Source organism: Cryptomeria japonica, chromosome 7 (assembly GCF_030272615.1).
Source record: "Cryptomeria japonica chromosome 7, Sugi_1.0, whole genome shotgun sequence".
In the NCBI taxonomy this organism is placed as follows: domain Eukaryota; kingdom Viridiplantae; phylum Streptophyta; class Pinopsida; order Cupressales; family Cupressaceae; genus Cryptomeria; species Cryptomeria japonica.
Window position 1 is genome coordinate 296216036 of NC_081411.1, and position 16240 is coordinate 296232275.

Sequence of the window (16240 nt, forward strand, 5' to 3'; positions counted from 1 at the left end):
GCGGGTTTGGTCCAATTCCGGGGCCGGTCCAAGTGTGCAACTAGGTTTACACCGGTCCCACAGCATTTCAATGTCACTAGCTAGGTTTGCATTTAAAATTGTCTATGCATGTGTGCCTCCCAAACCTGTGTGGTGTTTGTGCAACATCGTCCTCACTCCTTTGACTGCTATTTTTATCTCGTGTAGCATTAATTTAATGAAACAAAAATTATTTAGCCCATAAACAATATGAATATTTATTAAATATTGATGCACTAACTCACACCTGCTAAATATGTCAAATATTAAATATAAATACTCATAATGTTATTATATGTAAAATATAATATAATATAATCAATATGATATTCTGGCGCCTTCAGTTTATATTAAAAAAAGATATTCCGAAAGTATATGGTTCGTCTAAGAAGTCTTCATATTAAGAGTTCATGCGAATTAGCATTGCATCCTTGGATGTGTATGGAAGGGATTTAAAGCAACAAATTTTTAAGTTGTGCGCTAAATGGAAGATTGGCATAGTACTGTTGGTAAATATTCTTCTCAGATTTTTGCTTCGGGTTCCTTAGTTGAGTTTTTTTAAGGTTATCCATGCTGGAGATTTGGCTTACGTTTTGATTCAGGTGAATTGAGACAAGTTATTATTTGTGTTGCTGCTGGATAGAATTATATCACTGTTTTGTTGAGCTGGTTGCAAAGAACCATATGAGAAGAGCTTGGCTGTGTGTAAGGTTTAAAAATTCAAATCTAAGAACAGGTGTTTTTTTTAGCAAAGTATTGAAGGAGCTGTGAGTTTCCCTTTTTGGTTGGCATTTAATTTGGAGCTCTCTTTTGCTGTGGGGTCGGTGCCTCTATGGCTCTCAGTTGGTGCTCTCTCTAATTGTGTTCTCTCTGTAATGGAAGCATATGTTTCAAATACATAAATCAGGAAAGGCGTCATAACAGAACCACATGATTATAAGGATATCAATCACGAAAAGCATTGAAGTTTCAAGGCCTATAAATCTATCTTATATAGACAGATTTATACACAATTCAATGTATGGTTATAAGGACAATAAATCAGAAACAGCAATCAGAGTTGTATTAAGATCAATATCATATTCATTATAAATGCAAAGCAGACTTTATTTCAGAATTTCAATTATATAGAGTTATAGCAATCTTCATCTATTTCTTACTATTCCTCTAAGATTGCCTAGTTATCAATACATTGCTAATTTTATTCAATTCTAGTATCTATATTTTAAAGGTTCCTACTAGGGATGTTACAAGATCATTTCAAGTTTTTGGCTTTAGCATGGTGTAATTGACAGATTGACCATTAAGGGAGGGTATTACAATAATATTGTAATATTTCGTTATAATGGTCAATTATGTTGTTAGGTTACATTAAAAATATTCTTTCTTCTTTTAGTTATCTTTAGCTTTTCTTAGTTGTTGATCTTATCCTTATTGGATAGATCTATTGTAATTCTTATTTAAGGAAACTTTCGTTACTTTATTAATATCGAACATCTTGATAATCATTCTCTGTCATGACTTTCATTAAGAGAGTACTGGCTAGTAATTGCAACTTTAGAGCCTACTCCATGCCATTCCAAACCACAAATGGCACAGCATTCAAACCCAAGCATCTGACTAAAAATACTCACCAAGTTTTCTGAAAAAATTAGATACTCATGACTAATTTAAATTTGAAAAGATAATGAAATAACTTGTGATTGAATAAAAACCTCTAGTTATCAGAAAACCAGTTCTGAGTTTTACATTAATATTTCAAAGTTTTTTGGTCATTTTGACAGTTTCAGGAAGCAAATACAAGAACAAAGGCAGACTGAAAACACCTTACAAATTGAAGCCACATTCCATTGATCAATTTTTATAAAATTTTGTGATTAGCAACATCAAACAAACTCAATCTTTATGTATTATTGTGTTTTTTAATCTCTACTAACAATATTTCGCATAAATGGCAAACATCATTTTCAGTTTACCAAGTTTTCCCTTTTCAAAATCTAGGTATTTAAATTTCATGTACAACTTTGCCATCCTATGTCAATGTTATGTAAACGGAAAGTGACTACACATTGCATTGAACAATGAGAATTGAACACTGAAAATTGAAATCCAAAATTACGTGGAACACTAAATTAAAAATAAAAATATGAAAATTGTAAACATGAATGTCTAATTTTCTTATTAGCAATAATTGTGAAAATATATGATTCTAAATGCTCCCCTTTTATTTTGCTTCTTCTACAAGTATGGTTTTCACTTTTTTTTCCCCTTCTTTTAGACAACTTTTAATTCATGATGCCAAAAAGCATCTGAATTATCCAGAGACACAGATTAAAATATTAAGAAAAAAGGAAACATGATGGGGGACATTCCCTCCATGTCCCCAAAACATGTGAGATGGCCCTAGAAAGGAGAGCACGGGTTCACGTGGAAGATTGGTAAAATCCAAGAAAGAGACACAAGAATTGAAGTGTACCACAGAACAGTAGCAATTTCTCAAGAAACAACAATGTTTCTTGAGAAATAGTTTTACCTAGATAAAACAGAACAAACAGCCAAAAACGGCCAATGTGAGGAGTTCCATTCCACAACATATTTTGGCTGATAGAGCTCAAGTGCATGCAAAAAGGGTATCCCAATCAATATAGAAAAATGGCCACTACTAACAAATAAAGAAATTTAACTGACCTTGAGCAAAGATGGGAGTACAAGCTTCACCCCTTGCCCACTTAACTGAGACATCATGGCACGAGCAGCACAATCAGCAGACTCACGAACGGCAATAACTTGATCAGAGAAGCATGCCAGCAGTAAGGGAAGAATTTGAATAACATACCTGAAAATGAAAAATGTTAACCTATCAGTTCTTTTTGCTTGTAGTCAAAAATTAAAACCAAATCTTTAATCCATGAAATTGCAACATTTACATTAAATATCTCTGAATGAACCAAAAAAATCAGAAAATAACTCACGGTTCAAATAATCGACCAAGTCTTTCACAAAGGCATTCAAATCCAAACAAAGCTCCTTCACGTGCCTTTGCTGAATTCCTGTTGAAATAGCTGGATGGCATGAAATACTAATTTGACAAATAAAGTGCCAATTTCAAACCAAAAATTTTGAAATAAAATGAGACAATAGTATTTCACAAATATGCAATTTCTCAAACTACGAAAGGATGACCCTCTGTTGATTGAAGTCAACACAATAAAATTACAACTTGTTAATGGTTTTATTGGTATACTCATACTCATTGTTTAATGTAACTGTGTGTGTATGTTATCAAATGTGAAACGAAATATGGAAAATGTAGGAGGGGAAAAAGACAACTTGTAAGAGTTTACGAAACCTAATCATTTTTTATCAGAATTGTGCAAAACGGCAAGTGTAAAGAACAAGACTATATTTTCCAAAGGGCAGTGAAGAAGAAAGGAATTAGTTCCTGAATTAGTCGGTTAACAAGAATGTCCAAGGCCACAAACATGAGAAAAACTCCTCATAATTGTTTAGTGTATCTCTTCCCAAAACAAAGAATGCATATTCTATCCTGTTCTGCATCCTGTTTTATGCATTCCTCTGTGTTTCTCATTGTTATTTTATCTTGTACTTGATAATGATTACATGTGAACTTGTTTATACTATTACTCATTGAAATCCCTCTCAAATGAATACAAATGAATTCTATCTTTCCCCTTTGAATGGATATACCAATCACCCTCTTAGACTACAACGTTCACATTGCCTGTGCTATATAGCCAAGGAGTCACTAAAACCCTAAAATTGGACTATCACCTCTTATCTATTAGCTATGCTTCAACAGGAAATGCTATTTGGAATCAAGATACAAATTTCCTGCTGACAAATATAGGTAAATTGTGCACAACGAGTCAATCAAAAGGAATGGAATGGGCATCTGGGCTCCAAATAACTTAAATGCTGACAATACAGCTTAATAACACCTACAACTATAAGAATTTTAGAAATTCAAAAACCCATTTGTATTTAGAGGAATTGTGTGAGGGAGCAAACAGACTGTACGTTTGTAACAGCATAATCCTACAGCTAAATTTCATTACTGGTTTTTAAAATACAATCCTTTAAAAGGTTCAAAATAGTACAGATTATCTCAACTTCAAGCATAGACACTTCTATGTTAACGTAACTCAAGTTTAAAACTTTTTAACAGCAAATTTACATATTTTGCTACATCATAATTATAGCAGGGTTTTACATAAAAATTGTAAACTCTACAAACAAGTAATAAAACATGAACTATGCTTTACCACACCTATGGATTCACACACTAGATTTAATTACAGTTCTTGAGTCCTTAGGAAGTGAGCTCATAAATTAGTTTGAGTAAAAAATGAACTTTAACAGATATTACTTTCATAACAAAACACACAAGCACTTGTGTTTTAGACATACCCATGAATTTTGTCATGCCAATTTGACTCACTTGCCCAAGTCTTCAATAAACAGGTAAAACTGGAAAAAGGCCAGCAAAAAAAACATTTATGATTAAAAACCACTAAGTTTTTTACACACAAGCCATGATTTTTTTTCCTATATACAACCAAGTTTTCAAGACAAGGATGGCACGAGTCAAGAGGATGCATTTTGGTGACTTAATTTTTTGAGGCCATTTTTGGGGATGGCATGGTATGGCTATAAATAAAGTAGGATAAAATTTTTAAAATAGGGAAATTTCAAATAATTCATATTATAACATTGATAATGCATTCATCATGTACATTATAGATCATTGATACACAATTTTGAAATTGAATTGAGAGTTCACATGAGTCGAACAACATATGATATATTAATATATTATATAAAATTAAAAAAGGACAACAAAATGCCCAAAGACTGCAAGTTTCAACTACAAAATGATAAAAACATAGAAAGTATGCCGTTTGCCTTAATCAGCATTTACCAACATTAAATTAAAGTCAAAGTCCTTATGTCAACACCAAAAAAAATCCTTATGTCAACACTAAAGGGGGGTGTAGGATTATTGGTGCATAACATAGAATTGTTAGTTTTTAGTTAGTTATTAGTTAAGAGTTAGTTTTAGTTGGTGGTTTGGGCAGTCAATAAGTTGAATGACTTTATAAAGCCATAGAATGTAATCGTTTGTGGGTTAAAGATGAATGATTGATTTGTGGTGTTAGGGCCTGGTATTCTTTGTTGTTTCCCATTTTCAGTATTGCCACAAACAATCTGCATTTGAATTTTCAAGGTTTTTCTTCTTTTCCACCTTCTAGTTGTTTCCTTATATTTATTCCAATAGCATTCATGGCAGAAACAACAGCAGTAATGGCTTTCATGGCCATAGTAGTTTTCATTGGAGCTGCAGGCATGGCTGAAAATTGAACAGACTGTACAACTGAGATTACAGGGTCAGAATATTTCAAGGCACATTGGAGTTGCCCTAGCAAATCCTAAAGGTTCCCCCTGTAGAGAATGCTCCAGGAGATAACTCTATGAAAACCCGGGGGATGCATCCCCAGAGAACAGTGCTTAAGTGTGACTCCATAGATATTAAAACCAATCACTGTAAAATAAACTTGTAAATTAGCTTAAGTAGAAGCCAACATTTAATGGATACCAAGAGAAAAGAATACAACAATTTAATAAAACCATATTTCATGCTCCACATATTCACTGTCAAATTATAGAACCTAGATTTTAAGACAATACCTATCTTCCAACCCTGCCTTTAATGAATCCACAATACCATACTTCTTAATACTAGAAATGCCAAATCCCTTGACAACACCCGCAAGGCCAAAAGCTGCTCCACGTCGCTCTCCATACTTTTCACTCTGTGTTAGTTGATTTAGGAGCCTTGAAACTAAAACTTGAGCATTTTCCTGTCAGGTAAAATTATAATAGTTAAGAGTTATCTAAATAATGAGATGCATCTAAGAAAAACCTCCTTCCACCAGCCAACCTCCTCCCTGATTGAAAAAACTCAATACATTAACTTCAATCACTATGATTCTCCTAGTCCACCTGCTGCGATTTCATCAAAGGTGGCAAGCAATTTGATACTGCACGTTGAACTGATTCTGATGGGGTGTTTAATACTTCCAGTAACTTCTCCAGTATTATGGATATTTTTGGATCATCCTGCTCAGCAAAGCCAACATTAATAAGGCATAGTTTGTAATACAAGTACAATAACTACTCAAGCAATAAAAGTTTCAATGATAAACATTCCAAAGAAAAAGAAAGACCGTACTGTAGCAAGATGCTTAGCAAGTGCTCCTGTAAATATAACAACTCCTTCACGAACCAAGTCATATGTCTCCTCATCAGTAGCCTAAATTATGCAAAGTGTCAGGCATGCCAATGATAAAGAAAATTAATAAAACTTTGGAAATAATCCAGAAATGAATCAAGAGAAGTACCAATAATCTTCTTCTCTGATATGAGTAAATATTAAACATGTCATAAAAACATTATAAATTTATACCCAAAAGCCAGTCCTACCTTTTTGTTCAGGTAATTTTCAAAAATAGGAAACAAGAGGGATATATTGTCTTTGCCATGCTTATCAATAATTATGACACCAGCATCTATCATTCTTCCTCGTACATCCATATTGCAGTCAGCCTGAATAAAAAAACATCAAGAACGGCATTTTAGTTTTAAGCTTCATACATAAAAGATATATTATACCAATTTAAAAACAAAATTATCCTACACTTCTTAAACATGTGAACACAGGCCACTTTCAAGTCAATTAAACTTAAAAACATATTGATAAATATTCATCATTATGCATACATACAAAACAATTAAATAATCCCACATTGATAGTCACTTGTTTCAGCTATTTATTTACATTTTCTTTCCACATAAGATAGCTTTGGATAACCAGCACAAAAATAGATACTTCTAAAGTTCTCATGCTTCGAATGCACCCCATGGTATATTGCAGCAGAAACTAGACTAATAAATTCACCACTAATACTGTACACAAAATATGAACGGCAGAATAATTATATAATGTGGATTTACAGGGATGTAACAGCAACCCATAATCCATTTAGCGTAATGCAAGAAAGAAAAGAATTCTAATTTATATTACTGTCTACAAGTCACAACAATAGATCATTAGGACTTGAATGAACAAACAATACCAGTAACACAAGGGAGTGAAAAATGAGCTCAAACATCTATAAACAACAAGAGGCCACAAGATGGAACTACAAAAATAAAAGATTCTAACCACCTAGAAGGACAAACAGCTAAAACTCAAAACCTCTGGAAAACTAGCATTTTTTTTTAAACAATAGAAATGACCATATCAGACAATGAAATGTTGCCAAAGATAAGGCCAACCGAAATCATGGGTGGAAGGCCATGTGTGTGCATGACATGAACAAAGGGCCATCATCCTCAACAATCACATGAAAGACTACATACAAGATCTGATAATGCCATGTAGAATGGCCTGAAGTAAGTGTCTCTGTCTTGGTAATCCTATGAAGATGCAAAGAACATCTCTTGGCAACTCTCCTAACATCAAAATCTGACAGTCTGGCACTAGAGAACACAGTAATTAAATGCATCTGAATGGCTCTCAAGGGTGAATGGAGGGTTATGAAACCACCTAGGCCAAAGAACAGCAGCTCCAACACCCAATATCACCAATCTATCATGACCTGCAGGGATAACTATAGAATCAAGAGGACACTTAACACCTTCAACAGCTAGGATAACCTTCAAATGGGTAATTAATCTGGTAGATTTCAAAATCCTCTGCAAATCCTGTCAGTTTAAGGTGTAGTTACAAGGATAATGAATGAAAGTAGCAAGTGAGCTTCTTGAGCCTTAGTACAAGCAATTATTTTCCAGCAAACTTAGTATTGTATGGGCACTTATAAATCAGAAATGTAGTTACTAGTCTAAATACACAACTTATGGGAACATACTCTCACCTAACCATAGATGAAAAACTCGGCGAGCAATTCAAAAACTCGCGAGTAATCGCGATCCATAATCCCGCGCGAGTTAATCGCGGAAATACTCGGGGCGATTTTTTTATATACTCGCCGCGATTTTTTTGGCAAATAATCGCCGTTAATGGCCAAAACCCGCCCGAAACGCGGCACAAAATGCGAGAAAAACGCGACTTAAGTCGCAGGCAAAAAAAAAACCGAAGTCTTTATTCCATTTCGCGGCTCGCGCGACTCCGGAAGGCAAAAAACGCCACGCGATTTGCATAGGGTTTGCATTTGCACGCACGACCAGGTATCTTTTTGTATTGTTTCATTTCGAATACACAATCATTTTGACTGTGTAATACACAGTCATTTGAAATGACTGTGTATTACACAGTCAAAATGACTGTATTGTTTGCATTTGCACGCACGACCAGGTATCTTTTTGTATTGTTTTATTTCGAATACACAGTCATTTTGACTGTGTAATACACAGTCATTTGAAATGACTGTGTATTACACAGTCAAAATGACTGTATTGTTTGCATTTGCACGCACAACCAGGTATCTTTTTGTATTGTTTTATTTCGAATGACTAAGACTGTGTAATACACAGTCATTTGAAAATGACTGTGTATTACACAGTCTTAGTCATTTCAAATGACTGTGTATTACACAGTCACAGTCATTTCAAATGACTGTGTAATACACAATCATTAGTAATTAGTAATTACAATTTACAGTCATTTCAAATGACTGTGTATTACACAGTCATCAGTCATTTGAAATGACTGTGTAATACACAGTCATTTCAAATGACTGTGTAATACACAGTCATTTCAAATTTTCAAATGACTGTGTATTACAGAGTCATCATTACACAATCACAGTCATTTCAATTTTCAAATGACTGTGTAATACACAGTCATTTCAAATTTTCAAATGACTGTGTATTACACAGTCATCATTACACAGTCACAGTCATTTCAAATGACTGTGTATTACACAGTCACAGTCATTTCAATTTTCAAATGACTGTGTAATACACACTCATTTCAAATTTTCAAATGACTGTGTATTACACAGTCATCATTACACAGTCACAGTCATTTCAAATGACTGTGTATTAGACAGTCATCATTACACAGTCACAGTCATTTCAAATGACTGTGTAATACACATTCATTTTCAAATGACTGTGTATTACACAGTCATCAGTCATTTGAAATGACTGTGTAATACACAGTCATTACAGTCATTTCAAATGAGAAATGACTGTGTATTACACAGTCATTTTCAAATGACTGTGTAATACACAGTCATTACAGTCATTTCAAAATTTCAAATGACTGATGACTGTGTAATACACAGTCATTTTCAAATGACTGATGACTGTGTAATACACGGTCATTTGAAATTTTGAAATGACTGTGTAATACATAGTCATTTTCAAATGACTGATGACTGTGTAATACATTAATCATTAATGTACATTGTAATTAATGACTGTGTATTACACAGTCAATTGTGAAATACTCATAGTCATTTGAAATGACTGTCAACTGTGTAATGTCAATGTGTATTAAAGTATTTCATTTAAATTTAAATTTGAAGTTAAAAACTTAAAAAAATACACAACCAATTAAAAATTTTAATTTTAGAGAGTCATCTATTTTGACTGTAAATAAAATACAGTTATACAGTCATTGTAATTTTTGGATGTTTGTGATTTTTTTTGGTAACAATGTTATTTATCTCTAAATGTTGCCTCTCTTTTGCTAGGTTCTTTTCCACATCTTTTTGAAAGAAAATGGATTCAGCTCCTACAGTTAAAGTTGGTGGCAAAAAGAGAGACCCTTGTTGGAAACATGGGAGACCAGGTCCAAAACGAGGAGATGTTTTTTGCAACCATTGCAAAAAAATTGTAAAAGGTGGCATTAATAGGTTCAAATATCACCTTGCAAAAATTCAATGCCGAGATACCACAAGCTGTACGGAATGTACTGAAGAGGCTACGAGAGATGCAATAGCAACGCTTGAAGCATATGATCAAAGGAAGGCAACAAAAAAGAGAACAGCAGAGGCAATGGCAGCCCCAAGGGCAGATTTGAGTTCCATGGGGTCACATACAGATGTGGGGACATCTGGTTCTTCCCTTGGGCCACGGATACGAGCAAAGGGAACTTTGGACAGCAACATGGAAAACTTCTTTATTCCACGTAACACTCCTGGTGCACAACCTGGATTGCTTGGCACTGCATGGAATAAAGAGGCTCACCAACAAGCCAAGGTGGCGTGTGCTAGATTTTTTATCTACAACGATGTTCCGTTCAATGCTATTTCTAGTCCATCTTGGGACCAATTGGTCACCGCGTTGACTGTGGCAGGTAAGGGGTTCAAATCCCCAAGCCGTTACGAGGTAAGTGGACCGTTATTGCAGGATGAGGTCCAAAACACTCATGCATTAGTGGAAGAGCAAAGGACTATTTGGGAAAAGAATGGCTGCACCATTCTTTCTGATGGATGGACAGATGGTAGGAACAGGACACTCATCAACTTTCTAGTTGCTTCAGGAGGACAGTTAGTATTTTTAAAATCAATTGATGCCTCCAATGAAGTGAAGAATGCGGAGACCTTGTGCAACATGTTGGATGAAGTGGTGATGGATGTGGGAGTGCAGAATGTCATCCAAGTTGTGACTGATAATGCAGCTGCATATGTGGCAGCCGGCAAACTTCTAATGGCTAGACATCCGACATTATTTTGGAGCCCTTGTGCTGCCCATTGTCTTGACTTGCTCCTTGAGGACATAGGGAAACTAAGTTGGGTAAAGAAAGTGGTTGAAGATGGAAGGAATATCACCAAATACATCTACAATCACACATGGGTCCTGAATCTTATGAGAGAACACACTGAAGGTAAGGATCTTGTGCGGTCGGGGGTCACACGCTTTGCTACCAATTTCCTCACCTTGCAGAGCATACTTGCTACATTGCCCAACCTGAAGCGGATGTTCGTGAGTGAAAGATGGTTGGGGAGTCCTTATGCTACAAAGCCTGAAGCAGAGAAGGTTGTGATTGCCATTTTTGATACTAATTTTGCCAAGATGGTGGAGGAGATCATCAATGTAAGTTTTGAAACTTTAATTGATGATTTATTATTTAATTTTCTAATATTTCAATCTGCTGATTTTGTTAGATTTTTTATATCTAGGTGTCGGAACCGTTGGTGAGGGTGCTACGAATGGTGGATGGGGATCATAACTCCATGGGGTATCTATATGAGGCCATGGATAAGGCCAAAGAGGCGATTCAACACTTGTATGGGTCAAACAAGACCAAGTATGAACCCATATGGCGCATAATTGATCGGAGGTGGAACCATCAACTCCACCAACATATTCATGCTGCTGCCTACTTCTTGAATCCCAAGTTTTTTTACTCTCCGAGTTTCAAAGCAGATGCAGAGGTTAGAATTGGCCTTGACACATGCATTCGGAGATTAGTTGATGATGAGATCCTTCGAGACCTGATACTTGATGAGTTGCAGAGTTATAAGAAGGCCTTAGGGGAATTGTTTTCTTCACCTGATTGCAAACGTAGGAGAGCCACCTTACGACCAGGTAAAAAAAAACATATGTTTAATTTTTACCATTTTTTTCTCTCTTTAAGATTATTGAAATCTTTACAAGTTATAAATCACATTTTGTATCCTTGCAGATTTGTGGTGGGAAGATTATGGTGCCACAACGCCTAATCTTCAAAAGCTTGCCATCCGCATATTATCACAGCCTTGTAGTGCTTCTGGTTGTGAGCGCAACTGGAGTGTTTTTGAGAACATCCACACAAAAAAGCGCAATAGGTTGACTCAACAACGCTTGAATGATCTTGTCTATGTGCGGTACAACATTCGATTACATGAGAAGAAGGTGCTAGGGCAAGATTCACATGAAGCACTTGACTTGGATGACATTGATCCATATGCAGCAGAATGGGTTGCTTCTCCTGATGATGTTGATAATGATTTGGATCCATTCCTTACTAATGAGCAGCTGAGTGAGTTGGAGAGGGCAGGAGAGGAATGGGATGCGGAAGTGGCAGCACGTGAGGAGGAGCAGGAGGTTGATCATGCAGAAGAGGCACCTGTTAGTGTTGAGGATGTTGCCACTACTTCAGCACCACCCACCCAGCGGCCACGATCTATTTTGAGCTTTAGTCGTAGACGCAATTTATGATTTCTTATTTTCATAATTTCATTGATACCAAACTTTGAACTTGATATGTAATCAGAATTTCAGAGGTTCTTGTTTTGTGGTCTATGACTCTATAACTCTATGAGACTGTCACTATGATACGTTGATATGTATTGAACTCTTATACATATGTTGCACTTGGTTTTTGGTTTATGCTATGATACTTGCATTTGTTGCTATGTATTACCAAAAAAATTTGATTTATATATCATGGAAATCATATATGTTATACAAATTTGGTGTAAATGTGTGTTTTTGAATTATATATTAAAAAAAAATGTATTTTCAAATGTTCGATAAAGTTGCCGAGTTTTGCCGAGTTTTTTGCCGAGTTTTGGCGAGTCCCGAGTTTTTAAAAATTTTTGGCCTTGCCGAGTTATTGCAAAATCCGAGTTTTTCATCTATGCACCTAACCATAAGGAATCCTGCAGCCAGAAGCCTAACAATGTTAAAGACACATAATATAGATGGTGGTGCAATCAACAAACTCAAGAAAATTCTCACCACAGAAAGCCATCTTAGAGTATTGAGGCTGTAGGGGAGACATCTGAATAAATTGAATAAATTGTTGATATATGTCATCCATAGAAGCTTTCTTAATCATCCCCACTTTTGAAAGGAGACAAGCACAGTCAAGATAAGACTAACTCAAAGCTGAGATCCAGTTCATGGAAATGTCGATAACTTGAGTAGACAATGCCCTAATATCACCAACCTAGTGGAAGCCATCCTTGCAAAACAATGCATTAAATAAGGGCCAACAGAAGGCAAGGTCACCCAGGGCCTTGAGTTAATGTGATGTGCATGAAAATTGAGCTCGCTAGCATCCATGACAAAGAAACTAGGCAACAACCTTGAAAATGTGGGGAATTAACTCTACATGGATCCCTTTTGTTGTTCTTTACATCATATTTGTATTAACTTTAACTATAGATTATTATTTGATGAACTAAATACTTTTATCAGCATATATTATTGAACTTGTAGCATACATATGATATGTAACTAGCAAGGTTAGAGGATGAGAACAGCTCTAATTGTGTGAAAAGTACACACAAAATAAAAGAACATTGGCATAATGATCAGTGAATGTGACGCAAAGGCAGCCATGCACTGATCTCAAACTGGTCCAATGCAAACCTTCACACAGATTGCAACCATTCACATCTAATGCATCAGACTCCAACCAACATAAGTGCTTCCTTGTGACACATTCCCAGACTGGGATTGTGCAGGAAGAAATTCCACGATATGGTTTTGAATGCAAGCTATCATTGTCCGATCAATGCCTAAGTAAAGATATTTAAGTGTCAAATGCTCTTAACATTCTTTTATAGCTAGGCCAGCCAACATATTATTCCCTCATTTCCTGATCATAAAATTACTCTCACTCAACCGGCTGAAGAACAAATTGATTTGTGGGTTGAAATGCAGAGAAAGAGTATCCAAGGTTTATAAGAAGGCCCAGATACAACTTGGTTCAGGCAAACAGAGTATTATAATGTGGTATTCCCCTATGCATGCCTAGTTATTCTAATCACTGCAGTTTCTCATCAAATGCATCCAGCCAATTAGGTAAGATTATGCACAACAGGGGCCTTGAGACTTTCAGAATAAAATTAGCAAACCATTATGTGTAAAATTACAATTCTAAACAATTTAAGCAATTGCAAATAGTGTTGAGTGCCAAAATCCTAGCTCACCTTGCATTTGTTGGCAAAAGTCAAGAAATAAGATGATACTTCTATACAATTCTATTGTTATTTAAGTAATGAAGACACGAGATTTGAAGAAAATAATTATTTTAAAAAACACTCTGAAGACTAGTTTGTCAATTGTAACATTTCCAGTCATATGCAAAGTACCAGATGAAAGTGTTTTCATGATGTTTACTGTCATTTAATCTGTAAGTTAAAGAGATACATCATACATTTGCTTTGTAAAGCAGGGCTAGATAGCACAGTTTGTGACGAGCTAAGTAATTAGCTCATGCATTCTAGACAGTTTAACAAATTCATTCATTCATACAGTGTAACCTAGACAGCACTGAAAACAAAAATAATAATTGATCAAGAGGGGCTGGCAGACAGTAATTATGATAATGAGAGCATTCCCATGAAACAAATCATGAAAAGAAATAAAAAAGAATTGAAAGCATGCATCTACGGCATTTTAATTTATTGAGGAAAAACAGACAACCGTATGCAGAAGAGGACAGAATTGCCCATCATTGGGAGAGTCACAAAAATCATGTCAATGAAAACTTAGCGATTCAAATAACTCAATCAATCATCAATGGGAATCAGTTCCTTTACTAGATTTCACCTATACAATTACTAGACTACTGATGCTACTTCTAGAACAGACCAGGCTATTTCAATCATGCAAGAAATAATGAAAATAAAAAATTATTCAAATTAAGACCACACACAAATAAAATATAAACAAAAAGCCTCAATGCTCACCAAAGCTCGTGAAATCAAGAAAGTGATAACAATGGGAATATCTTTTGTTGTTAAAATATCAGCTGCTGCATTCAAAGCTAGTGCTATTCCCTGTCTTCCAGGCCAAGAAGGATCAATAGTGTCACGTCCACTAGGAGTATCTTGCACATAGAGGGAGAATAATGATGATAGAGTGTCCTGCAAAATATAAATTGAAAATGCTAAATAAGAAGCGGTGTACCAAATAATTTAATTAAATTATAAGCACAGTACAAAAAAAAGCCATTGACTACCGGTATTGTATCAGGGCTTTCATCCATGGCTGCAGCCAAAGCTTCTGCAGCAGCCTGCCGAACATTAAAGTTCACATGGGAAAGTGCTGCAAGAAGGCGTGAGTAGTCTGTCCCAAAATCAAATGCACAACGTTCCCAGAGAGTCTCTGCTACTTCTGCGACTGACTGAGTATCCACATCAAATTTTAGAACTACCTTCTACTACTATCAGAAATTTGCTATAAGTTAAATAAACAGATTGCAATTCAAAATCATTAAACATTTAGTGAGGAAAATCAATTGCTTGGAGACCATAAGTGAACAGCAGAAAAGAAGGTCTAGTGTGCATCCAATCATTTGAGTATTTGTAGAATATGCAATGGAATAGGTGTATTATTGATACCTGTTAGCATTATATATCAATTTAAAGGCAAACAGTTCAACAAACTAGTGGCATATAGTCTAAACTCTGTGAGGAGATCACACTCAAATAAGTGACCACATTTGCCTGTCAGAGGGCTCAAAGAGCAATGCAAGTAACTACAAGCAGATCATTTTACACACACAGATAGCGCAATCAGAGAAGAAACAAGTTAACCTACAGATATTAAGTTTGTTTTAAAAGACTTTCACTGATAATTTTTATATGATAATTTTTCACTGGCGAAATTACTCTGAGAGGAACAGAATAACTTTGCTAATATGTTTTATCTTACAAGGGGTTGCACACTTTCCTAGGACAAGGGCTGTTTCATCAAACCAGCAAGTTTGTGATGCCAAAAAGTTGCATAAGATCAAAAATATGTTCAGTACTTGCACGGCACATTGCATCCGGTAAATTTGTCTTCAGGATCAGATCCTCTGAAAAATCTGACATATGTCTCAAACAAAGAAATGATGACCAGTGTGGTTAAATGTTTGTAACCATAAGTCTGATAGGCTGATTTATTCCTCAGAGGAATTATTTATAATTGATGAATATTGTGAGATATCATCACTCGATCTTAGAGGAAGTACTCAAGAATAAGTTGTTATGAAAGGATAAAAAAGTGCCAGTCTTTCTGCCACAAGGTGATACCTGAGTCATTTTTTAGTATTGCAGGGATGTTAGCCACCATTAACCACAATGATACTAAAACATTTAGTTATTCCATCACCTTGACCTCCCAGGCATACCAATGACATCCTAGCCTGCAAAAGCATGTGGAAACATTCTGTACAGCTAAGATCATCACATTAAATTCTCAAGGAATCTTGTAGATGATGCATGATTGCATGTTGTAACTCTAAGTTGCT

The 16240-nt window shown here is 35.4% G+C and overlaps 1 protein-coding gene across 6 annotated transcripts in view; it reads right to left on the minus strand.

The window, feature by feature from the left end:
- Positions 1-16240, minus strand: part of LOC131048585 (protein ILITYHIA) — a 212581-nt gene that overhangs the window by 61339 nt on the left and 135002 nt on the right. For all 6 annotated transcript variants that reach the window (XM_057982586.2, XM_057982589.2, XM_057982588.2 and 3 more), the window contains exons 24-31: positions 14966-15130; positions 14694-14870; positions 6520-6642; positions 6269-6349; positions 6040-6156; positions 5725-5897; positions 2991-3068; positions 2707-2854 (exon numbers count right to left, since the gene is read on the minus strand). In XM_057982586.2, the coding sequence (XP_057838569.2) occupies positions 2707-2854; positions 2991-3068; positions 5725-5897; positions 6040-6156; positions 6269-6349; positions 6520-6642; positions 14694-14870; positions 14966-15130 (1062 nt within the window). The remainder of the gene's footprint in view (positions 1-2706; positions 2855-2990; positions 3069-5724; positions 5898-6039; positions 6157-6268; positions 6350-6519; positions 6643-14693; positions 14871-14965; positions 15131-16240) is intronic.